Source organism: Quercus lobata, unplaced genomic scaffold (genome assembly GCF_001633185.2).
Source record: "Quercus lobata isolate SW786 unplaced genomic scaffold, ValleyOak3.0 Primary Assembly Scq3eQI_1902, whole genome shotgun sequence".
In the NCBI taxonomy this organism is placed as follows: domain Eukaryota; kingdom Viridiplantae; phylum Streptophyta; class Magnoliopsida; order Fagales; family Fagaceae; genus Quercus; species Quercus lobata.
The window spans coordinates 539,504-567,298 of NW_022154706.1; the positions used below are offsets into that span (position 1 = coordinate 539,504).

A 27,795-nucleotide genomic window follows, 5' to 3' on the forward strand; every position below is an offset into this window, starting at 1 on the left:
CTGGTGAAGTAAATGTTTAAAACCTGGTTTTAGAAACTGGAAGATCACTTTAAACATCATACATTGAAAATGTTTAATTAAACATTCTAATAAGAATCAAATTAAATGGTGAATGCATCAAACTGTAAACCTAGTTTTGGAAATAGGGAAGGTCACTTTAAACATCATTCTTTAATAAATTTTAACTAAACACTTTAATAAGAGTCACATTAAATGGTGTGTGCATCAAATGCAATTAATGCTTTTAAAATTAAAGTATTAAAAATATAAGAAGAAGAAGAAGAAGAAGAAGAAGAATAGATAAATACATTTACAGAAAGCTAATTTAAAGCATTGAGGGAAAAGCATTCAAAATTTCTTTTCAAGTAGGCCGCATGCAAAAGCAAAAGCTCAAACATTGCAAGTGTGTGTGGGTAGGCATAACATGATACCTTTCATTTTTCATTCAAGATAATCCCTGCACGAGTTATGGCCTCCGATAAAAAGTGTCCCACTTGTCTGGCGCTTCTTAGCTATTGACATCTTTGTGAAAAAATACATTGCATATGTAACAAAGAATAGGAAGCAAAAAATGCATTTTGGACCAGCAAACGAAAAAAAAAGAAGTAACCAGTATTTCAGCAACATTATTCTTTAACTAAACCCACCCATGACAGATTAGAACCCTACAATTACCTGAAACAGATGATTTTTCCAATTACTCCTTTGTCCACACACTCCAGTCACATAAGCAGCAGGATTTATTCAAAGGGATTATGACAGAAAAGGAAGTTTTCCTTTTTATGTGATCCAATTACTCTATTAGCATAAAACGCCCCTGCATACCTAATCCTAATAGTACTGAATATTAAGTTACAATATGAAACGAAATTTCATTATCATCAAATTGCCAGATAAATTACACTGTTTTATGCTGTTTAGAACTTGGCTTCAACGTGTAGAGAGCTGTGATTAGACAAGATAATTCTGAAAAATCTCATCAGCATTAGTAGTTAAAGACATTGACTAATCCCCTTCATTTCCCCGTCCTAGCTCTGGTTCCACTCAAATCATGCTGCAGAAAATAACAGCCATTCAATTCAAACACTTCGGATGGCAGTATAGACAAAACAAACACATGCACTTCAAGAACTACATCAACCAAAAGAAAGCCAGATTTACAGATTGCTCAATCTATAAAGTATTTCCTCCAGGGGTAAAATTTTAAAGGGAAAAAAGCTTCAATAGGAGATGGAGGAGATTTCAAAAACATGTTGAATATAGGGAACACACCTGTCACTGAAATATGGGATTTTCTGGGTTGTCCACCTTCTCTGTTGGACAGCACTAGTGCAATCAACTACAACAGAAGTTCAGGGACTTCTTATTCTTGTTTGATCCTTTTAGCCATGACCTCCTCTTGTCCTTATTAACTTGGGAACTGAACAACTGATGGTGCAGAAAAGGGATAAATCAATCTAAATGATATTAAACTTTGTATTACAAATCATCATCACAAATTGGGGTGAAATGAGATTGAAGACGCAAGTGAAATGAAGTATCTTGCCACTCTAATTCATTCCATCAATCATTCTCTGCTTTGATCCCTTTTATGGTATGACTTGCAATGAAATCAATGCCAAGCTTCTTCAATATAGGGCAATCGTAGAAGCTAATGTCTTCTAACGGGGGCCATTTGCCTTTCATAATGTTAACCAGTCTGGGTAGATAGTGAAGTTTTAATTTTTTCAAGCTAGGGAGTGTTCCACTGCCAGAATCAACTACCAGATCCTGATATATGATCTCTGTAATAGCTGGACAATCTTCAACGATCAATTCCTCTAAGTTTGAGAAAAAATGGAGCATGGAGCTTGCAAAAACAAATTGTAACTTGGGGCATGTATGCACTGTCAATATTCTTAGCTTAGCAAAGCTTCCCGGTGGTATCATTCCTTCCAAATCGTACTTAAGTTTGATAGATAATTAATACTTAGGTGCTCCAGAATTGGAAACACAGCTTCAGAAAGTTCCTTGCTAGCAATAATTGTTTCAATCTTGGGACATTCCCTCACTACACAGAATCTCAGTCCATCTAAATTACTGACTCCAAACTCTGATAGGCTGCAAACATTGATATGATGATCTAAATAGAATGCAGTAGTACGAGTCAATACTTCAACAGCAGCATCTGGTATCACCTCACCATTTACAAATCTGAAGCATTGATCCCATGGGACATTAGCAAATGCAAGGTTGTCCACAACCTTAGATACAAAGCGTTTCACGTCATGGCCAACTACAAATTTAAATTCAGTTAAACCTCCAATTTTCCATGATAGGCTTGTTGCAAGAAATCGTTCAAGAAACTCTACTTCGGGGAAATAGCAACAAAAAGTAGTCAAATTTGTCAACTTGCCCACCTCATCTATGACAGATTTCACATTCTTATTCCACCTCCTATCTCCTGGGTACACATCAATTCTCAGTGTTTCCAATTCAACTAGATTAGCTATAATTCCATGTGAAACCAATTCAGTAGGCAGCTTAGCATATTCACTCCAGTTAACAGAGCCATAAAATGATACCTTCAGGTAAATCAGAGAAGACAGTTCAGAAATCTTGTTAGGTAATTTGTTTATCTCAGTTCCCTGGAGATCAAGCACTTCCAGCCGCCTCAGAGATCCAACCTCAGATGGAAGTAGCACCAGACGTTCACAATCACGTAGAATAAGTACTTCAAGGCTCATAAGCTTACAGAGTGACTTTGGCAAGGATTTGATCCTGGTTTTAGATAGGTTCAGAACTGTAGGAGAAGGCATTAAATCAAAAAAGGATGTAGGTATCACTCTCAGTTTTTGATTTCTTTGGAGGAACAACGCCAAAAGTTTGGGGCAACTTGGACTATCTGGTAGACTGGATAACTCGTTGTCCATCAGAAAAATCATCTTGGCTTCTTCCCATTTTTGCTTTAAAGGCAGCTCAGTTAGACCAGCACCAGCCCTTGATAAGAACTGATGATCTTCAAGAATCAATGGTTGATTGCTTTTAAAACTTACAATTGGTCTGAAAAATGAACTATTTCCGATGTGTGATAGTTGTGTCATTCTTGAATAACTTCTAAGCAGAAATTGACAACCTTCTGTCTCTAATGATAAGATCCCCAATGCTAAATTCCTTATCAGATCATGCATTTTGATGGAAAGACCACCTTCCAATTTCTGCAAAAGAGAGGCTTCAACAAGAATATTAACTATATCACAACCCCTTTTATATGAATCTGTCCAATTTCCAGCAACCAAACCTTCCTCAATCCAGTACTCAACCAATTTAACTATGCCAACCTCGCGATCTTCTGGAAACAAGACACAATAAAGGAAGCAACTCTTCAATTCAGGACTCTCCAATCTGTCATAACTGAATTTCAGCTGTTGGATTAAACCCTCAAAACCAAAAATCCCGTGTGCACTGAGCCACAAAAATTTTCTCGAGGCACGCATCCAATTTAAAGCATCATTCTCCTTAGCCAATGCCCTTCCAGTGACAATGATCAGCAATGGCAAACCATGGCACTTCTTAACTATAGCTTGAGCATGGGGAAAAATATTTGGAGAGTCAATTATCCCACCCACTTGTTCCCGAAACAACTCCCAAGCTTCTTCCAGTAAGAGTCCCTCCACCTGAACCTTTCTATCAGCCACCATGATGTGACACACATCTGGGGATCTTGTTGCAAGTATCATCCTGCAACCATTTTCATAAGTGGGATCAGGAATACCAATTGCATTCAGATCAATCCACTCCCAAACATCATCCAAAAGCAACCTCTGGCTCCTTAGAGCTTGAAACAGTTCCTCTGCAAGTTCGAAATCAGTTTTGAAGTCTCCTGCTGACAATGATAATTGTTGTAAAACTTTTTCTTGAATCTTTCTTGTGCTCCAATTTCTTGATACAGTCACCCAAATGACCACATCAAATAAGTCCTTTGTTATGGGGTAATTGATCAAGGCTTTCAGTACACTAGTCTTGCCAATCCCTCCACTTCCATAAACACCAACTCTTCAGGCTTTAACATCACTCATGTATCCCAAGATCATTGTCAAAGTGCGCTCAATAGACCTCTTGGGACATGTTCTTTCAAGAAACTGCTGACCGTCAGTTTGACAAAGGATCTCAATTTGCTCTTCATTGATAGGTTGACTTCCATCAATTCCTGAACGAAGGATTGTCACTGGTTCTACTGTAGCTTCTTTGCTTGTACCTGATATTGAGACTTCTAGTGGAGTAGGGGGCTCAATTGGTTCCCCAACACGCTTTGTTGATTTAAATCTCATCTGACCTTCTTCAGGTTGAGAAGGCACAGCCTCAATTTCAGTTTCAAGTATCGACATCCTTGCTTCTTTCTCCATAGCTTCTGTTCCATGCACGGATGACAACACTCGTTTTTCAAGAGAATTTGGCTGAATCTCAGGTTCAACTAATACAGCTACTTCTGAGCTTCCCTAGAGAATGGGTTCTACTTTACTTGCACCTGATGTTGAGACTGCTACTGGAGTATGGGGCTCAATTGGATCCCCAACCTTCTTTTTCAATTTAGATTTCATCTGACCTTCTTTAGTTTGAGAAGGAACAGTCTTAATTTCTTTTTTATGAAGGGACATCCCACCTTCTTTCTCTGTAACTTCTGTTCCATGCACAGATAGCAACTCTTTGCTCTCTAAAGAAATTATATTTGTTTCAGGTTCAGCTATTCCAGGAGGACTGAGTTCTGTTAGAGACTTCAGATTGTGAAGAAAGCTTGGAAGAAACTGAAGATTATTGCAATGCCTCAGATTCAATGAAGTAAGACCATTCAAATGTTCAATTGAAGGAGGTAGAAAATTAATTGCAGTTCCATCTAAATAAAGCTTCTGTAACCGTTGCATGTTTTCCGCAAATTCCGGAATCTTCTTGACTTTTGAACAACCAGAAAGAATAAGAAATTCAAGAGATTCCATTCCAATCTTGTGTGGAAGAATTCTAAGACCTTTGCAATCTTTCAGATTCAATAAAATAAGCCTTTTGAGTGACCCAAAGGATGGGTGAACTTCAATTAAATTCGTAAAACCTTCAAGATTTATTCTCTCAAGGTTTGTAACCCCTGTGAAGTCTGGAGTCCAAACAAGATTTCGAGAATGACTGAGTTTGATGACTCTTAAATTGCTCCAATACTGTTCAAAAAATAGAAAAGTGTAGAATGATTAACTTCCATAAAACATGGAATATAGTTTTTTATAAAATAAATAACATAAAGATGTTAAAAGGTACAATATTACCATTATTCCTCTCCAGAAGTGTTTAATTTTGCTATTACACATTTTAAGTACAAAAAGCTCTAATGGTTGGAAACCTGGTTGCAAAGATTTTAAAGGATACCCATTCCATTCAACAAATCTTAATGACTTAGGAAGACATGTGAGCCCATCTGGAAGTTGCACATTACGAATTTTGAGTAATCTAAGATTACACATCTTTGAAAAGGCTTCCGGGTTCCAGTGTACCACTTTTGTTAGAGGAAAATCTAAAACTATGCCTTGAACAGCTTCTGTTCCCTAATGGACTTAGTGAAAAGCACAATATAAGAGCAAAAGAATAATTCAATAGTATTTATTTTTTTATATATAGTAGAACAGGGTCTATGCTTTAGTTCAAGATTTGTACAGAAACTCTTACTGTATTTTCTTTCAGGACATTGTCGATGTCCTCATGCATCCACAGTCTACTACATTTCCCAGGTTCTTTAGCTTCGTTAACTATCACCTTACCCAACAACTGTAATTGATCATGCATCCATAATTGATTGTTTGAAGAAACTTTTACAAGAGATTTAGCAATGAGATTCCTTAATTCAAAGCCTGTGTAAAGGAACTCCAGTATTTCTACTACACGATCTTTGTCCTCCCCATTAAAGAAACATGTGATATCCAGGAATACTTCCTTCTCTGTTTCATCTAGTCCATCAAAAATTATTTGAAGTATATTAAGAACACTGGATCGACGACATACTTCAAGTTTATTTAATATATTTTTCCATTCAGTGATGTTTCTATTAAATAGAAAAGAACCTAAAATCTCAATAACCAAAGGAAGGCCAGCAGCATAATGCAAAAAATCATTGGACTTCTCCACATAATCTCTGGAAGGGGGGCCACTTACGAAACATTTCAAACTGAAAAGATAAAGAGCCTCATAATTATTCAATGGCTTTGGTATATATATTCTATCAACCCCATGTCTAGTCAGTAAATCAGTAGCAACAGTGGTAATGATAATTCTACTGCCTGGACCAAACCAATACCACTCCCCAGCCAACATTGCTAACTGTTCTAATTGACTCACACCATCAAGTACAAGAAGAATCCTTCTAATTGCTAACTTGACTCCTCTATTGATATTGGATATTCTTATATCTCTTTCAATGATGTCAGAAAGAAGTTTCTCTTGTAAAGAATGTAAACTACATCTTTGAGCAACTTCTCCAACATTAGCTAGAAAAGAACAACCTTCAAATTGATCAGAGAATCTGTCATAAACAACTCTTGCAATGGTTGCCACTCATACCACATATCCCTATCATGAGAACATCAGTCCCGCCTATCTTTAAGAAAGATGTTAGTTCACCCACACGAGAAACCATTCCAATTAGGCCCCCAATTGAGGGAAAAGATTTGTTTGATATCACATTGACAATGTCTTCGATAACTTGAAAAACTTCTGACTCATTCCTGCATGAAAAGTGAACAATAATGATGTGATGAGTGTCAACCAGCCATTAGGCCAAAAAGATAATTATGTTGATACATACCTTAGCTATACTCCTTTGAACTGAATGCAATCAAATAAGTTATACTAATCGAGTCAAGACAAAAGTTGGGAATTTTTTTTTTAAAAACTCACAATAACTGCTATTTTTCTTGGCATTCCATAAACATACATAACAGAGGGAAGAGAGCTAGTTTTCTTTTTCTTTTTCTTTTTGAATATATATTAGACTGTAGGGGAAACCTTACGTATGCAGGACATTTACAAAATAACTCTCCTAAAGAACTAGGCTTAAAAAGAAAGGAAATTGATATAATCTACAAAAGAAATCATAGAAAGTGGTGCCAAATTCACAAGACCACTGAAACAAACAATCAAAAAAAAAAAACAGTGATTTTCTTCTCAATAATGCACAATTCCACACTACAATTATTATAATATAGTGACTAAGCCATATAAAGTTTCATTTCTTAAAGTATTCATCATTTCAAAAGCATAGCACGACTACCAGCCCAGGAGGACCGTCCATGGGCAAGTTTAGAGGCATAAAATGCTGAAGAAGAAGTCCTTGCTGCTTGTTACCTGACTACCAAAGCTGGGGCTCCTATCTTTGCGTAGTTAATCATTCCAGTTTACTCTAAAATATCCTGTTAAATTTTCTCAATTTCTTAAACTATCTGTTTCATTTTTCTTATATTCCTCATATTTAAAATTCTTGATTCTACCTTTCTTTTGTGGATTTTCATTTCCTATTTCATATCAAGAAAAACGGTGCATTTTGAGCCTTGCCTCATTCTCAAAACATCATGACCTAAATGATTAAACTCATTTTACAATCCCTAAGAGAGAGAGAGAGAGAGAGACGCTCTGTCATTTCCTCTTTTGCTGCATATGATTAACATAGGCGTCAAAAAGGGAGGACATTTAAAAAATATAATAACAATAAAAATTCAGGGCCACTTTCAGGTTAGGGTATATTAATTTGTAAAACGTACTTTCAACATGTTACAAAATCATTTTTTGAGCTTACCTAGAGTTAGAAATCGCAAAAAATGTACAAGTTTTTTGCTTCTTTGTCTGTGACAGGTGTAAGCGACTAAATTTCTCGTTTCGAAATAAGTCAAACAAGTGAAAATAGTTTCACAGGTGTGAATTTGTATTGATGATTGTGTAGTACAATTCTCTGAAATTACAAAAGAGTTATCCTCTGATTCGATCTCCTTAAAAGACTTGTTGATTGGATTTGTAGTAATATGATTTTGATTCGAACACCCAATATACTTCAATTTGGCTGAAGAATGGATCAAAGATCTTTGGAACAGAATTACAATGAATCTCTGGCTATGAGCTTGTTGGAAATCCTTTGTTCTTCACGTTCTTCGTGTTCTTCGTGTGTTCTTCGTCTTCGAAGGTTTGTGGTGGAAGTTCTCCAGGGCTTTAGAGGCTTGAATCCGTTGAGCTTCACTGATTTGTGATTTCTTGAGGTTTCTGGAGGCTTTTGAGCTTGATTCCAGTGACCTTTGAGATCTAGGCAGGTAGTTTGGATGATTCTGCTTCGAATGTTCTTTGTATTTGAAGATTTGTGGTGGAAGTTCTTCGGGGTTTTGGAGACTTGAATCCGTAGAGCTTCACTGATTTGTGATTTGTTGATATTTTCGGACCTTTGAGCTTGATTCCCGCAAACTTTTGGATCTAGGCAGATGGTTTGGATGATTCTGTTTCGAATGTTCTCCGATTTTGGGGTTGAAGTTCTTGAAGTTCCTGGAGGCTTCGGGGCTTGATTCCAGCAGAGTTTTTTCACTTCTGAATCCTGGTCTTCTGAATCTTGGTCCTCTTGAATGTCTCAGGAAGGCTTCTATTTATAGGAGTTTTGGGGTGGGTGAGCGACACGTGGCGGAACTTGATTGGTGACACATGTCACAGCCTGATTGGTCCGCTTGTGTCATCGCTTACACGTGCTGGACTGCTTGAGTCATCGCTTACACGTGCGAGGCTGCTTGAGTCATCGCTTACAAGTGCGAGGCTGCTTGAGTCATCGCTTACACGTGCGCTGATGCGTGATTGGTTCTTGCATGACACTTGGCAAATTTCTGTTGGCTTCTGAATAGTGATAGAAAAACCTAGCAGCAATACATGGTGTTCTGTAATTGACTGTATTTTGTGGACTTGGTAATGTGACGTGTCAGCTTGTGATAGGTCGGGAATTTTCCCTCTCTACAAATGCCCCCCTCGAGACTCGTTCACGCACACAGTCTCGGAGTGTGGTGTGGGAATGAGTTTCGAAAAATGGATTTTTTTGGTATTTGACTCTTTAAGTGAAGTAGTTGAAGGTGGTGGAGCTTTCAAAAGGATGAGATAATTTCCGAAGAGTAGACCGACCCATATGAAAGGCTTTGATGAGACTAAAAAGGGGTCTGCAAGTATTTGAACGTACTTGCGTGATGGAGCCTTCTCAGCAGAGGTTAAGTTGAAGTAATTTCTGGAGAGTATTTTGGATCGTTGGCGGCAATCACAAGATGTTAAAGATGGGGAAGATGAGAGAATGGTGGCTGGATACAGCATGCAGGGTCATGGAGCTAGCCTCATGTTCTTAAGAACTTCTGGAGAAGTTATTTCGGAAGATCATGCTTTGGATTACAACGAGGACAAGTGGGAAAGTGGTTGAATGCGCCTGCGTAATTGTATCACTCAAGTTAAGTTGAGGTAATTTCAGAAGCTTATGTATTCTGGGTATGCTGGTGGTGGCAATGAAGAAGATGGAGATGAAGCAAAGCAAATGAGCAAAACTTACACCACCATGGTGCTGGCCTTGTATGCTAGGACTCTTCTGGTGTAGATGTTTATGGGAAGTACACCTTTGGATATGTGACTGACTGCATGCTGAATGAGATCCGATGGCAAGTTATTGAATGTGCCTGTGTAATGGGACCATGCTGACGGATGTTATGTTGAAGTAATTTCAGAAGAGCACTTTCTGAAATTCTTCAAGCTGATTTTAAGTTGGAGTAATTTCAGAAAATGAGTTTTGAGGTACCAGCAACGATGACCTTTGGGTCCCATAGTAGTGGGGACATGGAATAAAGCTTTGATGACCATTTACCGGCACCAAAGGCTGAATTCTGATGAGCTGGCGCCTTGGAGGTTGTTTTAAGTGTTGGATGGAAAACAATTTGTAGGATACCCCAACACTTTACCATCTTCATCTACTGCCACTTGTTGGAAAAGCACAGAAAAAATGAAAGATGGAGCTAACTTGTGAACCTGGTTTGGAAACCAGACAAGTTGCTGTTTGTTCCGAACCACTGCTTCTGCTGGAAGACCAAGCAATTGGAAAGAGACTACAGGAGCCCTGAGGTTAGGAATAGGTGTGTCCGCTGGACTTGGATTTCCTGGCCAACCAAATCCACGGAAGCATGGGAGGCCGATACAGACCTTGTTATGAGTAATTTTGTAGACAAAGGTGGTCGTTAAGTGGAGAAACAAAATTTGTTTGGATCTCAAAACTGCAATGATGTTGTAAATAGGGTTTCGACCGAACCATGGGAGGGTTGATCTCAAACCGATTATGAAGCAATATCGGTTGCTAGGTGTTGAGAATGATGAGGCCATAGTGAGAAATGGCTGTGAAAATGAGAACTTGAAAATCTGGAAGAAGCAAATCTCCATTTCATGACTCAGTGTGTTGTTTTTTTTTTTTTTTTTTCTCTTTTTTTGATGAGTTCTTGATGAATCCGGCCCTTCTATTTATAGTGGAGAGACGAAGAATGGTAGATAGGTAGTTGAGAATGGTAGTTGAGAATTTTTGGTGAGAACGGTAGATGGGAATGGTAGGTGGGAATGGTAGGCACCGAATAAGAATGGTAAGTTGGAGACTGGTAGGCACCGAACAGGAATGGTAGGTTGAACTAATGACTCGGTGTAATTTCAAGTTCGAGACACACTTGTGAGAGTTCATTTGTATTTTGGAAGGGAAGCCTTGATGAAGTCTGGTGAATAATCCTAAAGGAATCCAGACCGAGTGGATGAATCTCAAATTTTGATCTCAAGAGCTTAAGTTTTGTACACTGTTAGTATTTCAGAGAAGCGGGTCACATAGGTGGTTTCCAAGTTCAAAACAAATAAGCGGATTTCGCAATCAGAATTTATGCGAAAAATTTGAATAGGACACGCTTTGCTCGGACATCTTGATTCTTGGTCAAAATTCACATTAAAGCTAACAGCTGTAGAGTCACACTATTTGAGAAATTTCAGATTCTCAAATGAAGAAATAGACCCCAAAATCGGAATCTATGGGAAAAATTGAGCAAGACAGGTCCTTCTTGAAAATTTTGACTTTTGGTCAAGATTCTGTGCAAAAGTCAACTTATTGAAAATTGAACAGTTTGCACAATTTTCGAGTCTCGAACAAAGAAATGGATTCCAAAATTGGAATTTACTCGAAAAATTGAGTGGGATAGGTCCGTTTTGAAATTTTTGACTTTTTGGTCAAGGTCAAAGGTCCATTTGGTCAAAGTATTTTCTTTCTCACTTTTTTTTTTTTTTTTTTAATAATGCGATTCGGATCCGGGTCGGATTTTCGGGTCAAACCAGGTTGGCCTGAACAAACGGGTCAACCGGTTGTTGGATGATGACGTCATCCATGACGTCATGGCGCGCGCACGCGTGCGAGAGAAATGCCGGCGCGTGTGAGCGCGTGAGCAGATGGGGCAGCGCTTCTTGCTGAAAGCAGCCACCGCCGATTTTTTTTGGTAGCGCGTGGCAGCGCGTGCTTGAGTTTTTGGGCCTGAGATTTTCAGGTTCTGTAGTTTTAAGGCCGTACAAGACCCCTGTAGTGTCAGTTTTGTGAGATTATGAACAGATTTACACAGGTTTGAAGAACTTGGCCGTTGGTCATCGCGAGATTATGACGGCGCGTGGTGGCCCGTGGTGGCCCTGTTGTTGATGGCCTTTCTGGGTTTTGCACATTGAGGGCCGCTGGCTCGAGTGGTAATGCCATTTTCTTGAAATGGAGTCTGGATTTGTACGAAAACAAAGGAGTAGGCCGCGATCCTCTGAAGCTTTTGGCGGCGCGTGGCAGCGCTTGGCTTGGTATCTTGGCCTGGTTTTCTCAGGTTAGGTAGATCGAAGATCGTAGAAGGTTTCTGTGAGTTGAATTTTGTGAAATCCTGTCAGAAGTCTTAGAAATCCGGAAGAGGAGACAGCAGACATTGTTAAATTTGTTGCCATTTTAGTCTTCATTGTGGTTCTGACAGTATTTGAAATTTCAGATTGGCTAACCCTCAAATGTCTCTGTGTTCTCAAGGGGTTAGTGACATAGTAGAACAAGAAACTTTCCTTTGCCGGCCTAGAATTTCATCCATAGTCTAGCATCATAGTTTTTCTTAGAGGACATATCCCTTTCTGCAGACTGATAGGTTCTTAGGCGTGTGACAATTTCTTTCTGACAACATGATCCTTTCATGAGCACCATTTTCTTTTCAAGGTTTGGCGCAGACTTCCTTGACCTTTAGTGTCTTTAAAATCTGACTTTGAGTTCTACAAATCTCTATATAAGGTCACCCGAGTAAGCATTAAACTGTACAAGCAATCTCCAGTGGGTAACATAACACTCCAGAGATAAACCATGCCTTTCCCCTTTTTTTTTTTTTTCACAAGCTTAGTTTGTACTAACTTTTTTTTTTTTTTTTTTTCACAGGCTAGAGATTAAAATTGAAGCTCTCTATTTGATTTTTTTTTTTTTTTTTTTTTTTTTTTTTTTGTTTAGACGTGCCGTGAGATTTTCTTTTGACAAATTCTTTATTGTTGTTTGTTTTTGTTATGCAGCACGCTTTCCTTGGCAATTAAGCTACACCAACACTTGTCTTTTTAACACAACCATCTCAAGAATCTTTGCAATGTAGCCGCATCAAGAGTTTTTACCTCGAAGTCGTGCCAGCATTCATTTTTGTCATAAAGGTGCCTCGACATTTTATTTGCATTGAGGCCACATCTACACTTCATCCATATCGAAATCGTGACAACATTTATCTTTGCCATGAAACCACGTCAACACTTCATTTGCCGAAGCCATGACAACATTCATGAAGCCACGTCGAAACTTCATTTACACAGAAGTCATACCAACGTTCATGGAGCCATGTCAACACTCCATTTATACCGAAGCCATGCCAACATTCATGAAGCTATGTCAACACTCCATTTATACTGAAGCCATGCCAACGTTCATTTTTGCCATGAAGCCACGACAACACTTCACTTATACCGAGGCCATGCCAACATTGCATCTTTGCCATTGAAGCCACGTCAACACTCCATTTTCGCCGAAGCCATGCCAACGTTCATCTTTGCCATGAAGCTACGACAACACTTCACTTATACCGAGGCTATGCCAACATTGCATCTTTGCCATTGAAACTACGTCAACACTTCATTTGTCGAAGCTGTGACAACATTCGTGAAGCCACGTCGAAACTTCATTTGCATAGAAGTCATGCCAACATTCATGAAGCCATGTCAACACTCCACATTACCATTGAAGCTATGTCAACGCTTTATTTGCCGAAGCTATGGTAGCATCCATTTTCGTCATTGAAGCTATGTCAACACTTCATTCGCCGAAGCCGTGATAACATTCATATAAAGCAATTTTCAGAGGCAACATCACTTAGACATCAATGGCGTATAGCACTGTAACAAGACATCAAGATTTCAAAGATGCCAACAAGATGTTGAAAATGCAAGGAGTCCCTATCAAGACTTTGAAGATGCAAGGAGATGCCAAGACTTTGAAGTTTCAAGAAGAATGCCGTCAAGACTTTGACATTGCATGGACATGCCATTGGAGGAGAGAAGATGCAACACCAACTTCAGATGCCGGAGGAAGGTGACATTGTCCAACTTTTGGAGACATGATATGAAGCTGCACCACTCAGAAGGGAGATGATGCCACACCGACTTTAGATATATAATCTACCATCATTCCGGAAGAAATTGACGTCATCTAGATTTCAGAGATATGATGTGAAACAACACCACTCAGAAGGGAGATGATGTGGTTCTAATTTCAGAGCTATGAAGTGGCACAACCTAGAAGAGAGACGATGTAGCCTAGACTTGGAAGGTACAAGGAGATGCCCCAGGAGATAAACGATGCAAAGTATACCTCAGAGATGTGGGAGGATGGCCACAGAAAATGAGCAATGCTATGAAGACTTCATTTCTTGCAAAAGAGGTTGGAGATTTTATTTTACTCTACAACCAAGCATCAACCTATGTTTATCATCATTTCAAAGAAAGTTAAGCAACGTCAACTCCTTACAGTCTTTATTTTCTACTACGTCGATCTTTGATCATCCTATTGAGCAATGCCTTGCCAACCGAAGGGACCTTAAAAACGCATTGATGACTGTTGGAAAACTCCTCAAGTTAGACTGGCCATCCTTCTTCTTTTCATGTGACTAAACTTAGTGACAAGTACTAAACTGCCTACGTACCCTGGAGAGGGATCAAGTCATCACGCAGTTCAACAGATTTTTTTTTTTTTTTTTTTTTTTTATAATTTCTTTTTTTTTCTTTATGATTTTTTTTTTGGTAATTTCTTTTTTTTTTTTGATGATTTTTTTTTTCCTTTGATAATTTCTTCTTCTTTTTTTTTTTTTTATGATTTTTTTTTCTTTGATAATTTTTTTAATGCGTGACTGAACTTAGCAAAAGATACTAAGTTGCCTACGTACCCTTGAGAGGGATCAAGTCATCACGTAGTTCAAAAGATTTTTGTTTTTTTTTCTTTTCTTTTTCTTATGTGTTTTTGCAAAAAAGGGGGCGCAGTGTGTAATAGTGGGTATCACCACTGATCGAACCCGAGATGGCCTCAAGGGTGACACGGGCGTCCAACCGCTACGCCACACTCGCAATTGTTGACATGGAGTGGGATTAATTTCTCCTTATTGGTACGCTTTGAAGGGTAATGGGAAGACATCATGTACTCTTGCAGCGCTACAGTGGGTAGTTTAAGCTCTTACCGAGGAGCAATTCTTGATTTTCAAGTGTAGAAGTGTTTAAGGAACTTCCCATTGATGGGGCCGATCCTTATGCCATCATCATTGTCGATCAACTTGTGAGCTCCAATGGTGTTTGCCCCCTGCCTGAGAGTTGGAAGTACATCACAAGCAACGGTCACATGGTTTGACCCAACAACTTCATTGAAGTTTAGATCAATCTTGTTTTCTTTGGCAAGCTTCATGATTTGTTCTTTGAAGACGAAGCATTTTTGTATTGGGTGGCCAATGATGCGATGATATTTGTAGTAGTTAGGGTCATCAACTTTCCCCATGTCTTCTGGCCGCTTGCATTCTGGCAATTCAATCAGCTTCAATTGCAATAGTTGTTCTAAGATGTTTGGCACATCTTCATCAGGGAACGGATATACTTTTTGCTCACGTTCCTTAAAGGTCAGGCGATGCACTTCATTCTTTTGCCACCCTTCAAGCTGTTTTTCATTTGCATTTGCTCCTCTTCTTGGAACCTTGACTTCGGCAGTGTTAACAATCATTGGGTTTTTGAGGCTGACTTTGGCATTCCTATCATTCCTCCTTACTTCCCTTCTGTTTTCCTCAGGTATGGGAGGGTTTGTACTTCCGCGGCTAGCAATGCTGAACTCCATGTCATGGGCACGAGTTGCTAACTCTTCAAATGTTCGGGGCTTTATCCGTTGAAGAATGTAAAGAAGTCCCCAATGCATGCCTTGGATGCACATCTCTACAGCAGATATTTCAGAAAGTCTATCCTTGCAATCTAGACTTAAAGAACGCCACCGATTGATATAATCAATGACAGGCTCATTTTCCCATTGCTTGGTATTAGTAAGCTCCATCATGCTCACCGTGCGACGTGTGCTATAGAATCGGTCAAGAAACTCTCTTTCGAGTTGCTCCCAACTGTCAATTGACTCAGGTTCTAAGTCTGTATACCAATCAAAGGCATTTCCCTTGAGTGAACGGACAAATTGTTTTACAAGGACGCTTCCTTGAGTCCCTGCGTTCTCACAAGTTTCTACAAAGTGAGCAATGTGTTGCTTAGGATTTCCTTTGCCATCGAACTGCAAGAACTTGGGAGGTTGATACCCATTTGGCATTCTCATGTTGTCGATGCGCTTTGTGTAAGGTTTTGAATATGTGAGAGAACTTGTAGAAGAACCTCCATATTGTGCTCGGATGGTATTTGTTATCATGTCTTGTAATTGTTGGACTGACAACGAAGCAATCGAAGTAGATTGTTCTCGTTGGGGAGTGTTTTCAATTTCTCTCCCTTCGTCATCTTTCGTAGATGTGAATTTATGACCATGGCTTGATTCACCAAGATCTTGCACTTCGAGCTTGTTCATCAAAGTTGCAATTTGGAGGTCCTTATCTTCAAGTGCTTTTGTGAGAAGGACAACTCTTTGTTCCATTTCGGCCATCTTTTCTTCCATGGTAGAGGTGTTAGTCATCATGACTGACACAACTTCCCAAGATGATGAAGAAGAAAGTGATTTGATGTGAGCACGTGGAATCTCATCTTTTGGGTTCCTTTTGATGGGAGAGAAATCGTGCGACCAACTTCTTGTGAAGGAAGAAGGGGATTTGCCCCCATACTTGAGGTGTTCCAAGGTGGAGACGTCCTTGTTGATGACCTTGTTTCTTGTAAGAGGGTCTAAAGAGATGATTGTCCGGACCTTGGCTTCCTTGGTTGATTGAAGTTGATTGTTTGTTTTAGGTTGGCTACAATTGATTGCACCAATGCAGTTGTTGGTGGTAGCCATACCAAGTTTAGTTGAAGTAGCTATTGTTGAAGCTTGAATGTTCTTGCTAGAAGCCATTGAAGTAGGCAGCAAGATGATGAAGATTTCTTTCGTTGAAGGAGAATGAGATGAGAGGCAGAGATGTCCCACCGGGCGTGCCAGAATTTGTAAGCGACTAAATTTCTCGTTTCGAAATAAGTCAAACAAGTGAAAATAGTTTCACAGGTGTGAATTTGTATTGATGATTGTGTGGTACAATTCTCTGAAATTACAAAAGAGTTATCCTCTGATTCGATCTCCTTAAGAGACTTGTTGATTGGATTTGTAGTAATGTGATTTTGATTCGAACACCCAATATACTTCAATTTGGCTGAAGAATGGATCAAAGATCTTTGGAACAGAATTACAATGAATCTCTGGCTATGAGCTTGTTGGAAATCCTTTGTTCTTCACGTTCTTCGTGTTCTTCGTGTGTTCTTCGTCTTCGAAGGTTTGTGGTGGAAGTTCTCCGGGGCTTTAGAGGTTTGAATTCGTTGAGCTTCACTGATTTGTGATTTCTTGAGATTTCTGGAGGCTTTTAAGCTTGATTCCAATGACCTTTGAGATCTAGGCAGGTAGTTTGGATGATTCTGCTTCGAATGTTCTTTGTATTTGAAGATTTGTGGTGGAAGTTCTTCGAGGCTTTGGAGGCTTGAATCCGTAGAGCTTCACTGATTTGTGATTTGTTGATATTTTCGGATCTTTGAGCTTGATTCCCGCAAACTTTTGGATCTAGGCAGATGGTTTGGATGATTCTGCTTCGAATGTTCTCCGATTTTGGGGTTGAAGTTCTTGAAGTTCCTGGAGGCTTCGGGGCTTGATTCCAGCAGAGCTTTTTCACTTCTGAATCCTGGTCTTCTGAATCTTGGTCCTCTTGAATGTCTTAGGAAGGCTTCTATTTATAGGAGTTTTGGGGTGGGTGAGCGACACGTGGCGGAACTTGATTGGTGACATATGTCACAGCCTGATTGGTCCGCTTGTGTCATCGCTTACACGTGCTGGACTGCTTGAGTCATCGCTTACACGTGCGAGGCTGCTTGAGTCATCGCTTACACGTGCGAGGCTGCTTGAGTCATCGCTTACACGTGCGCTGATGCGTAATTGGTTCTTGCATGACACTTGGCAAATTTCTGTTGGCTTCTGAATAGTGATAGAAAAACCTAGCAGCAATACATGGTGTTCTGTAATTGGCTGTATTTTGTGGACTTGGTAATGTGACGTGTCAGCTTGTGATAGGTCGGAAATTTTCCCTCTCTACAACAGGTTTTAGTGATATTGATTGGGTTGGTAGCTAGAAAGCACGGACGCGGCTGGGAGGGAGCTGCACCCGTGTCCGACGCGGCCCGACGCAGGACGCGATGTCCGACGCGGTTGCCCGCGCGTCGGTGCCACGTCTGAGTTTTTTTTTTTTTTTTTTCGTCAGATTCGGGCCGACTCGGCTCGATTCGCACCAACGCGGCTCGATTTGCACCGAATCGGCTTCGATTCGCTCCGAATCGGGCTGATTTGGCCAGAATCGGGCCGTATCGACCACATCGGTTCGTATCGGCCGGCGGCCGATACGGCCGAAACATGCCAGAAAAGGCCGAAATCTGCCTTGAATCTAGCCGGAAAATCCGAAACTCTCACCTCAGAGGCATATTAATGTGTTTCTTGCCTTCTTATTTCTTTGTTTTGTGAATCAAAGCATAGTAATGTGTTTTTTAAAAATATTTTTATAGTAAAAATATATAGAAAATAAAAATAAAAATATTTTTAATAATTTTTTAATCGCCAAGTCCCGCCGCACCTGCACCCTACATTTTCAAAAATTGCCGAGTCCCGCACCCACACCCGCACCCGCACTCGAGTCCCGAAATGCACCCGTGCTACATAGGTTGGTAGTCATTCTTATTGGCAGTACACCTCTGGCTATTGTACCTTCGTTGGAGATAATTTTGTTACCTAGTGTAGTGAGAAGAAGAATGGCATTGCCTGTTCTAGTGCTATGCGTTGGAGATAATCTTGTTACCTAGTGTAGTGAGAAGTAGAATGTCATTGCCTGTTTTAGCGCTATGCTCATATTATTACGTTCAAGATGTCATGGGTTGCTCCCTCTTTCGCAACTTGGGTATTGATGTTCCTACTACTATACAAGTATTCTGTGACAATCAGTTTGTTAGGCTTATTGCTAATAATCTTGTTTTCCATGAGCATACCAAACATATCGAGATTGATTGTTGATGATGCCGAAAATAGTATCACCAGTGAGTCACACGTTCCTCGTACGATCAAACGGCACCTGCACAACGAAAAGGAAGAACCTAGCAGAGAGTACCGGTGTGGTACCGGCCAAACACCCTCCGAAGGTCAAGTTAGAACTATTCTCACTGCTCTAGAGTGCTAGAGAGGGTAAATTATGCGTACCTTAGTTTGTGAGGATGCTTGGGCTTTTATACTAGTAGAAGGTTGACCTCTTTTCCTTGGAGTAGAAGTCCTTTCCTTATAGGAGTCCTTTTGAGCGTATTTTACGGGATCTTTTCCTTATGGGGATCCTTTAAATATTATCTAGCGTGGAAAGCAAGTAAACTTGTGCCCGGTCCGTCAGCCTCAATTTTCCTCCGTCACCTTTGTTATACCGTCAGCATTTGAGTCGTCAACCACGGAGTCAGCTGATACTATGACCGTCAGCATAAGCACCGTCTGCTACGCCCAAAGAAAAAGTATTAAACCGTCGGCTTTATGTCCGTGTGGTTTAAGCTCTCCTTTTATCCTCATCAGTTGCCCCCTACTCTACATGTTCGACGAATAAGACCGTCAGCATGTGGAGTTAGAAGATGACTAGGGAAAAATCAAATATGAACGACTCCTCGATCTTCGATCTATTAAATGCAAGGTCACGTGGCATTCATTCGTTGGCCTCGTTTCTGGGCGCGGGCGTCGCCTCGTCTTCCGTGCGTTTTCTCTCTTGTATAAATACCACGCCCCTTCACTCATTTCATCATTTCAACCTCGCTGGTTTTTCAAGAGAGAATCCGTCACCCTTACTTCCAATTTGATCCGTCAGCTGTTATCAACACCATCACTTTCAAGGTCGTTCCATCCATTCAAGATCTGCTTCACCTGTAAGTTCTTCTTTCCTTCTCTTCGCTTTTTTCTCCCTTTTTTATTTTTTCCTGAAAAAACAAAGTCAGTCTAGGAACTTAGAGCATATCCGTCACTTGTAGGTAGTCAGATGTCGAGTGACGCGTCGAGTGATCAGTCGTTAGTCCGCGATGGAGCGGGCTACGACGAATTCTTTGGCTCAGGTCAAGAGTCCGACGGCTTTTCTGAATCGTCAGGAAAGGAAACGTCAGCCCAGTCCCTTAGTATTGATGTAGAAGGCCAAGTTGAGGAAGTTAGGGATAAAGTGTTAAGTGAGGTTGAGGTCAAGAGGAGAGACGAGGAAATTTGTGTTGACGGGAACGGGGATGAAGGCGACGAGGAGTCGGATAGTGACGGGAGTAGGGACGAGGGTAACGAGGTTAGTAGTGACGGAAATGAGGATGAAGGTGACGACGAGTCCTGTGATGGAACTTCAGGGAGTTCTGGAGGTAACCGTCCCTTCATCCTCCCGGAGGAGTGGGCCGTCAATAAATTCCTTCCAAAGATGAGCAACAGAGTTTTTAACGAGTTGCGTACCCGTTTCCAAATCCCAGACCACATTCCTATCCGTCTCCCTAGAAAAAATGAGAAGTGTTATACAGGGAGGACTGCTGATGTGGGGATGTACGATGCCATGTTCGCTGCTGGCCTTAGATTACCACTGACGGCTTTACACCGTCTAGCGGATTTCTTGGGATTGTCCGTCAGCCAAATTGCTCCGAATGCCTGGAGGATTTTTATTGGTGCTGAGATCCTTTGGGGTCGCTTGAGTGGGGGGAACCGTCAGCTTTCGCTAGACGAGTTCTTTTATTGCTACAGACCCCAGCATAAAGTATCTGCCAAGGGGACTTACCATTTTGCTCCACGTGAGAAGAGCTTAAGATTAGTGTTTGATATGCCAGACTCCAATAGAAATTGGAAGAATAGATTTTTCTTTGTTAAAGGGACGGATTGGGTGTGCCGTCCAGGTGAGTGGGATACACTGCCTGGCGGTTATTTTGATAACACTTGGGCCTATATTAGGGAGTCAGGTTGCCCCCTTGTCTTTCTTCTTACCGTCTCTTTTCATTTATCAGGGAGTTTTCTTGAGTCCGTCTCCTTTAACACCGTCTATTCCCTTTTATTTCAGCTAGTGCTCGCCCGGAGATATCTGACGAACAAAGGGAATTTATCCGTCGGATACTTGGCATATCGCTTGAGCAACGGAAGTGTAGGGACTTGATCACCCTAGACACCCTCCATTTGTATTGTGGGGGTCCAGAGCCGACGGTTGAAGCTCGGAAGTTGGAAGAATTTTCTCGTAAACGTAAGTCGAAGCCTTACATGACCCGTCGGTTTATTTCTTTCGTCGGCTATTACTGATCCGTCAATTTATTTTGTGTAGAGATGGAAGCTGCGAAGCAAAGGGTGAGGGCCGCTGCTGCCCGTAAGAAGGAGGAGGAGAAAGCTAAGGGAAAAGAAGGAGCGTCAACCCCTCATTCCTCTTTGAAGAGTTCAGTTAAGAGGAAGGCTGACGGAAAGGACGATCCTCCTTCTAAGAAGGTAGCTGTCAGTGCAGGGGATGTGCCTTCCACGAAGTCGCCTCCCAAGTCTGGTCACGGTGCTGGGAAAGGAGTGATGACCTCTTCTGGTCCCGTCATTGAGGGACCCCGTTGCTTGCTGACCCACAAGGATTATGCTGTTGAGGGGGTAGAATCCCTCATAAAACAGACGGATCTTGACCCTTGTGCTCAGCTAGGGACGGAAGACCTGGGGGCGTCAGCTTTCTTTGACATAGCACGGGTATGCTTTTTACTTTGATTAATTTAATGTTTGCCTTGCTTTATGGCTGACGGTTGTACTTCCTTCAGGCCTTGGTTCGTGTAAAAGCACTTCAAGACCGGTGCGTGGCCAAAGAAGGCGTCGTTTCTCGGGTTAGGAGGCATAACGCCAATCTGATGGATCAGCAAGCGCAATATAAGGAGGCCGTCCGTCTCTTAAACTCAGAGCTGAAGGATGTAAAGGAGAAGTTGGGAGAGGCTGAGGGTCAGCAGAAGAAGCTTGAGGAGGAGGTTTCATCCTTACGTGCACAAGTAGAGACGGCTGGGACTGATGCGGTCCAAAAATTCAAGACAACCCAGTCATTTATTGACTCCTGCGCTGATTATTACGGCACAGGTTTCGACGATTGTCTGAGGCAGGTAGCGTCAGCTTATCCAGAGTTGGATCTATCCGGAATTACCATGGACGCCTCCGTGCCGATGACTCCTGCTCGTGAAACTGTTGCTGACAAAGGTGACGGACCTATTAGTTTGGACTCTTTGCTTAATGATGCCGGAGTTATTTTGGCTCAGCCAGCCGTCACTATTCCTGCCGAGTCTTCAGATGCGGCACAAATTGCCAAGGATAAAGCTGACGGGGTCTCCAAGGATGTTCCTGCCATTTAACCATAGCTTTTCTATTGTAATTTTTGAACAATGTTTTTAAATGTCCTTTTGTTTATTGGGCTTTTTACCTGTAACTCTATTTGCCCCTTTTTATGGCACTTGGAATTCGTCGCTTTGAACATGTATACTGATTCTAATTTCTTATGGCCCCATTTATTTGATGAGATCGTTATTTTTTTGATTTTTTAGCCCCTTTTTATCATTTCTACGGGCTTGTTGGTTTGAGAACCACGTTTGTAAGTAGGGTCTTACTTTTTCGTTAGACCGTCATCTATTGGACCGTCTGCCTTATAGGTCCGTTAGTTTTAGGACCTGGTCCATATGATGATATTTTCATCTATTGGATCGTTGACTTTGTTGGACCGTCACTTTTTTAATTTTGGTTTTTCCGGACCGTTGTTTTCTTGGCCTTAGCCTTGACGTTTTTGACACCTTTATTAGTCCGTCAGTTTTTTAAGTCCTGGTCCATATGATGATATTTTCATCCACTAGACCGTCAGCTTTTTAAGCCTGGTGTATCTAACACCTTCATTAGTCCTTAGTTTTTTAGGACTTCGTCCATTTGATGATCGCTTCATCTTTTGGACCGTCGGCTTATTAGATTTCCCGGACCGTTGGCCTTAGACTTGATTTCTCTGACATCTTTTTTGGCCCGTCAGCTTTTTAAGCTTTGGTGTATTTAACACCTTCATTAGTCCTTAGTTTTTTAGGACTTCGTCCATTTGATGATTGTTTCATCTTTTGGACCGTCGGTTTTTTAGATTTCCCGGACCGTTGGCCTTAGCCTTGATGTCTCTGACATCTTTTTTGGTTCGTCAGCTTTTTAAGCTTTGGTGTATTTAACACCTTCATTAGTCCTTAGTTTTTTAGGACTTCGTCCATACGATGATTGTTTCATCTTTTGGACCGTCGGCCTTAGCCTTGATGTCTTTGACGTCTTTTTGGTCCGTATGTTATGGACTTAGCGGTTTTGGCCGCGAACCTAGTAGACCGTAGAAGAAATACACTTCAGTAATTTCTGAAAAACTCCTCTTATTGTCATGCATTCAAATGAAAGTAATTAAAACCAAATCCTGCCCCTTGGGCTAAAAAGAAGAATTGTTGCAAAAGATTAAAGTAAATGATAGTTATGAGGAGTGAGACTAAAGTCTTGCTGGAATGTAAAATAAAAAATTGAACTTTGTGCTGTCGCTCCTACTGGTAGTATCTTCGTAGGTGCTCGGTGTTCCACGGGTGCGGCAGTTTCTTTCCTTCCAATGTCTCTAGATGGTATGTGCCTTTCCTTAGCCACGACGTAACTCTGTAGGGTCCTTCCCAATTGGGGCCGAGTTTCCCTTGGGTAGGGTCCCTAGCGGCGCCCATGACCTTTCTAAGAACAAGGTCTCCAACTGGAAGTCCCTGTGTCGAACCCGAGAGTTGTAGTGTTTAGCCATACGGTCCTGGTATCGAGCGAGCCTTTGTTCTGCTATTGCCCTGATTTCGTCTATTAGGTCCAGCTGTAGTCGCATGGCCTCATCATTTTTGTTTTCGTCGTGGTTGTGCACCCTGTAGCTTGTGAGCCCAACTTCTGCTGGAATGACCGCTTCATTTCCATATGTCAGTCGAAATGGTGTTTCTCCTGTGGGTGTCCTTGCTGTCGTCCTGTAAGCCCATAATATGCTTGGCAATTCATCGGGCCATATACCCTTTGCCCCCTCGAGCCGGGTCTTGATAATTTTGAGCAAGGATCGGTTCGTTACTTCGACTTGGCCATTAGCCTGAGGGTGGGCGGGGGAGGAATAGTGGTTCTTTATTCCTAGTTGTGAGCAGAAATCTCGAAAGGGGTCGTTGTCGAATTGCCGTCCGTTGTCCGAGACGAAGACTCTAGGAATGCCAAACCTGCATATGATACATCTCCAAACAAAGCTTCGTACGTTTTTCTCCGTGATTGTGGCCAATGCTTCAGCTTCCACCCATTTTGTGAAATAGTCGATGCCTACCACCAGGAACTTTAGCTGTCGTGCTGCTGTAGGGAAGGGTCCCATGATATCTAAGCCCCACTGTGCGAACGGCCATGGGGCCGTCATTGGGGTCAGCTCTTCGGTTGGTTGCCTAATAATGTTGCTGAACCTTTGGCACTTGTCGCAGGCCCTGACATAGGCTTCGGCGTCCTTCTGCATAGTGGGCCAATAGTATCCTGCTCGCACAAGCTTGTGTACCAACGATTTGGTCCCTGAGTGGTTTCCGCAGATTCCTTCATGCACCTCTCTCATGACATAGTCTGCCTCTTCCACACCCAAGCATCTTAGATATGGTCGGGAGAAACCTCTTTTGTAAAGGACATCTTTTATCAAGACGAACCTCGCTGCCTGGACCTTAAGTCTTCTTGCGGCTTCCTTTTCGTCTGGTAAGACCCCGTCCCTCAAGTATGAAACTAACGGCGTCGTCCAGCTTTTGTCGGAGCATATTTCCTGCATGTTGCTGAGGTCTATTAGCGGAGAAAGCTGTATGAAGGAGAGTACATTACCAGGGATGACCATTTGTTCTGCTGAGGCGGCTTTCGCTAGGCGATCGGCCCGCTCGTTTTCTTCTCTAGGGATTTGGACAACTTTAGCTTCTAGGTCAGCCACTCTCGCTTTTACTTCACCAAGGTACTTCTTCATCTTTTCGCCCTTGCACTCATAGTCTCCATTGATTTGGTTAGTGACGACCTGTGAATCGCAGTAGATGACTACCCTCGCGGCTCCTGCTGCTTTGGCGAGGTCGAGCCCTGCTATCAGAGCCTCATACTCTGATTCATTGTTGGTGGCAGGGAAGTCGAGACGGACCATACATTCGATGGTGTCCCCTTCGGGCGATAATAGCACAATGCCGGCCCCTGCGGCTTGCCTGTTGGATGACCCGTCCGTATATATACTCCATTGAGGGGACTCTGCTGCTTCCTTGTCTTCATTATGAGTGAACTCAGCTATAAAGTCGGCGACGACCTGTCCCTTGATGGCAGTCCGCGGGCGGTACTGAATATCAAATTCGCTCAGTTCTATAGCCCATAATGCCAATCGTCCCGCGGCCTCGGGACTGCTCATTGCTCGCCTTAAAGGCTTATCGGTCAAAACGTTCACCGTGTGGGCTTGGAAGTACGGTTTGAGCTTGCGGGCTGCCGTGATCAATGCCAGGGCAAGTTTTTCCATGGGCGGGTATCTTTCTTCGGCCCCATGAAGCGCTCGGCTTGCGTAGTACACGGGCTTTTGTACTTTCTCCTCTTCTCTGATCAGGGCCGCGCTAACTGCCGCGGGGGAGACGGCTAGATAGAGAAAAAGCTCTTCTCCTGGCTGCGACGGGCTTAGTAATGGTGGGGAGGAAAGGTAAACCTTCAGTTCTTCGAACGCTTGCTGGCATTCGTCAGTCCACTCGAAGGACTTCTTCAATGTTCGGAAGAAGGGTAAACACTTGTCCGTAGCCCTTGACACGAACCTGTTTAGTGCCGCTATCTTTCCGTTGAGGCTTTGTACCTCCTTCACATTTCTTGGTGGTGCCATATCCAGGATGGCCTGGATCTTGTCCGGATTTGCTTCGATGCCCCTCTGAGACACCATGAATCCTAAGAATTTTCCTGCCGTTACTCCAAAGGCACACTTTCCTGGATTGAGCTTCATATTGTAGGAGCGAAGTGTGTCGAATGTTTCTTTGAGATCTCCTAGATGATCTTCCTCCTTTCGGCTTTTCACCAACATGTCGTCCACATAGACTTGGACATTCCTCCCAATCTGCTGCGCGAACATTTTGTTCATGAGTCTCTGGTACGTTGCGCCTGCGTTTTTTAGGCCGAAGGGCATCACCTTGTAACAGAAGAGGCCTTGGCTGGTTACGAACGACGTTTTCTCTTGGTCGGCTTCATGCATTCGGATTTGGTTGTACCCCGAGAAGGCGTCCATAAAGCTCAGCAGCTGGTGTCGAGCCGTGGAGTCTACTAGGATATCGACCCTCGGGAGGGGGTAGCTATCCTTGGGGCAGGCCTTATTGAGATCGGTGAAGTCCACGCACATCCGCCATTTCCCGCTCGCCTTCTTGACCATCACCACATTTGCTAACCAGTCGGGATAGTATACTTCTCTAATAAAACTTGCTTCCCGTAACTTTCTGACTTCTTCTGCTATGGCTCGGTCTCGCTCGGGGGCAAACACTCTTTTCTTCTGTCTGATAGGTGGAAAGGCGGGCGATACGTTCAACCTATACACCATGACTGAAGGATCTATTCCCGGCATATCTTCATGATCCCACGCGAATACGTCCCGATTGCGTCTGAGGAAGGTTACGAGCTCCTGACGGATCGTGGTGTTAGCGAGCGTTCCAATTTTGGTCGTTCGACTAGGATCGGAATTGTCAAGGGGTATCTCTTCCAACTTCTCGACCGGCTCTGTTACCGTCCGGCGCTCTTCTATGCTTAAAGCCTGAACCTGATCCTCCATTTCCATCATGGCTATGTAGCATTCGCGTGCGGCCATCTGACTCCCGCGCAGTTCGCCTACTCCGTAATCAGTCGGGAACTTGATCATTAGGTGATAGGTGGAGGTTACTGCTTTCCATGAGTTGAGCGTGGGTCGCCCGAGGATAGCGTTGTAGGCTGATGAGCAATCGACCACCAAGAATGTCACGTCCCTGGCTATTTGTCGAGGGTAGTCGCCTACAGTGACGGATAATGTGACTGCGCCTAATGGGAATACCCGGCTCCCGCCGAAGCCAACAAGCGGGGCGTTGGTTGGGATCAACCGCTCTCTGTCGATCCTCATCTGCTGGAACGCTGTATAGTATAGAATATCCGCTGAACTGCCATTGTCGACCAGCACCCGGTGCATGTTGTAGTCCCCCACACGCAGGCCGACGACGAGCGCATCGTCATGTGGATGGTGAAGGCGTCACGCGTCTTCCTCTGAGAATCCGATTATGGGACCTTCTCTCCGTGCTATCTTCGGCACGACTCCCGTCAGCTGAACATTTTGTACCATCCGAAGATAGGTCTTGCGGGCTTTCTTGGATGACCCGGCGGCAGCCGTTCCTCCTACGATCATCCTGATATCCCCGATCGGAGGCCTCGGTCGCTCATTGTCCCGTCGGGGGTGCTGGTCTTGTGCGGGGGGATCCGCTCTCTCCTTGCTAACGAATCTCTGCAGCTTTCCTTGTCTGATAAGGGCCTCAATCTGCTGCTTGAGGTCATAGCAATCAGCCGTGTCGTGGCCGTGGTCGCGGTGGAAACGGCAATACTTATCCCTGGGACGTTTGTTGGGGTCGCTTTTCAGTTTTCCTGGGAACGTCAGAGCCTCTTCGTCCTTAATTTGCGTAAGGACTTGATCCACCGGGGCTGTTAGCGGAGTGAAGCTTGTGAACCTTCCCCCCATTGGTCTAGGGCGTCTTTCTTCCCTCCGGTCTCCTGTTCTTGTCTTCTTGCGGCCTTGGTCTTGCCGATTGTCTTCTTGTCGTTCTCTTTTCCTGGGCTTCTCTTCCCGAGCTAATAGGGCATCTTCAGCGTTCATATACTTCGTGGCGCGGTAAAGCACTTCCGACATGGTCTTAGGGTCGTTTTTGTATAGGGAAAACAAAAACTTTCCCTTCTTCAAGCCATTCGTGAATGCCGCAACAAGGATCTTATCGTCGGCTTCATCGACTGAGAGTGCC

At 42.5% G+C, this 27,795-nt stretch overlaps 2 protein-coding genes across 2 annotated transcripts; one reads left to right on the plus strand and one right to left on the minus strand.

Annotated features, from left to right (window-relative positions):
* Positions 1 to 2,071: 2,071 nt before the first annotated feature.
* On the minus strand, positions 2,072 to 4,385 carry LOC115972907 (disease resistance protein RPS2-like). Its single transcript, XM_031093135.1, has 3 exons — positions 4,096 to 4,385; positions 2,144 to 4,035; positions 2,072 to 2,100 (listed from the first exon to the last, which is right to left on the minus strand). Exons 1-3 carry the CDS (start codon positions 4,383 to 4,385, stop codon positions 2,072 to 2,074), a joined length of 2,211 nt encoding a protein of 736 aa, XP_030948995.1.
* A 16,030-nt stretch (positions 4,386 to 20,415) lies between these two features.
* On the plus strand, positions 20,416 to 22,605 carry LOC115972891. The gene is made up of 3 exons (XM_031093115.1): positions 20,416 to 21,023; positions 21,102 to 21,499; positions 21,568 to 22,605. The coding sequence occupies exons 2-3, from the start codon at positions 21,104 to 21,106 to the stop codon at positions 22,141 to 22,143; spliced, it is 972 nt and encodes a 323-aa protein (XP_030948975.1). The 5' UTR covers positions 20,416 to 21,023; positions 21,102 to 21,103; the 3' UTR covers positions 22,144 to 22,605.
* The last annotated feature ends 5,190 nt before the right edge of the window (positions 22,606 to 27,795 follow it).

Coding starts and splice junctions, on each gene's coding strand:
- LOC115972907 (XM_031093135.1), bottom strand. CDS start 4,385: ATGGAGAAAGAAGCAAGGATGTCGATACTTGAAACTGAAATTGAGGCT. Junction 4,036..4,095: donor GAAAGAACATGTCCCAAGAG/GTCTATTGAGCG, acceptor TAAAGCCTGAAG/AGTTGGTGTTTATGGAAGTG. Junction 2,101..2,143: donor TGCTGTTGAAGTATTGACTC/GTACTACTGCAT, acceptor CAATGTTTGCAG/CCTATCAGAGTTTGGAGTCA.
- LOC115972891 (XM_031093115.1), top strand. CDS start 21,104: ATGGAAGCTGCGAAGCAAAGGGTGAGGGCCGCTGCTGCCCGTAAGAAG. Junction 21,500..21,567: donor CTTTCTTTGACATAGCACGG/GTATGCTTTTTA, acceptor TACTTCCTTCAG/GCCTTGGTTCGTGTAAAAGC.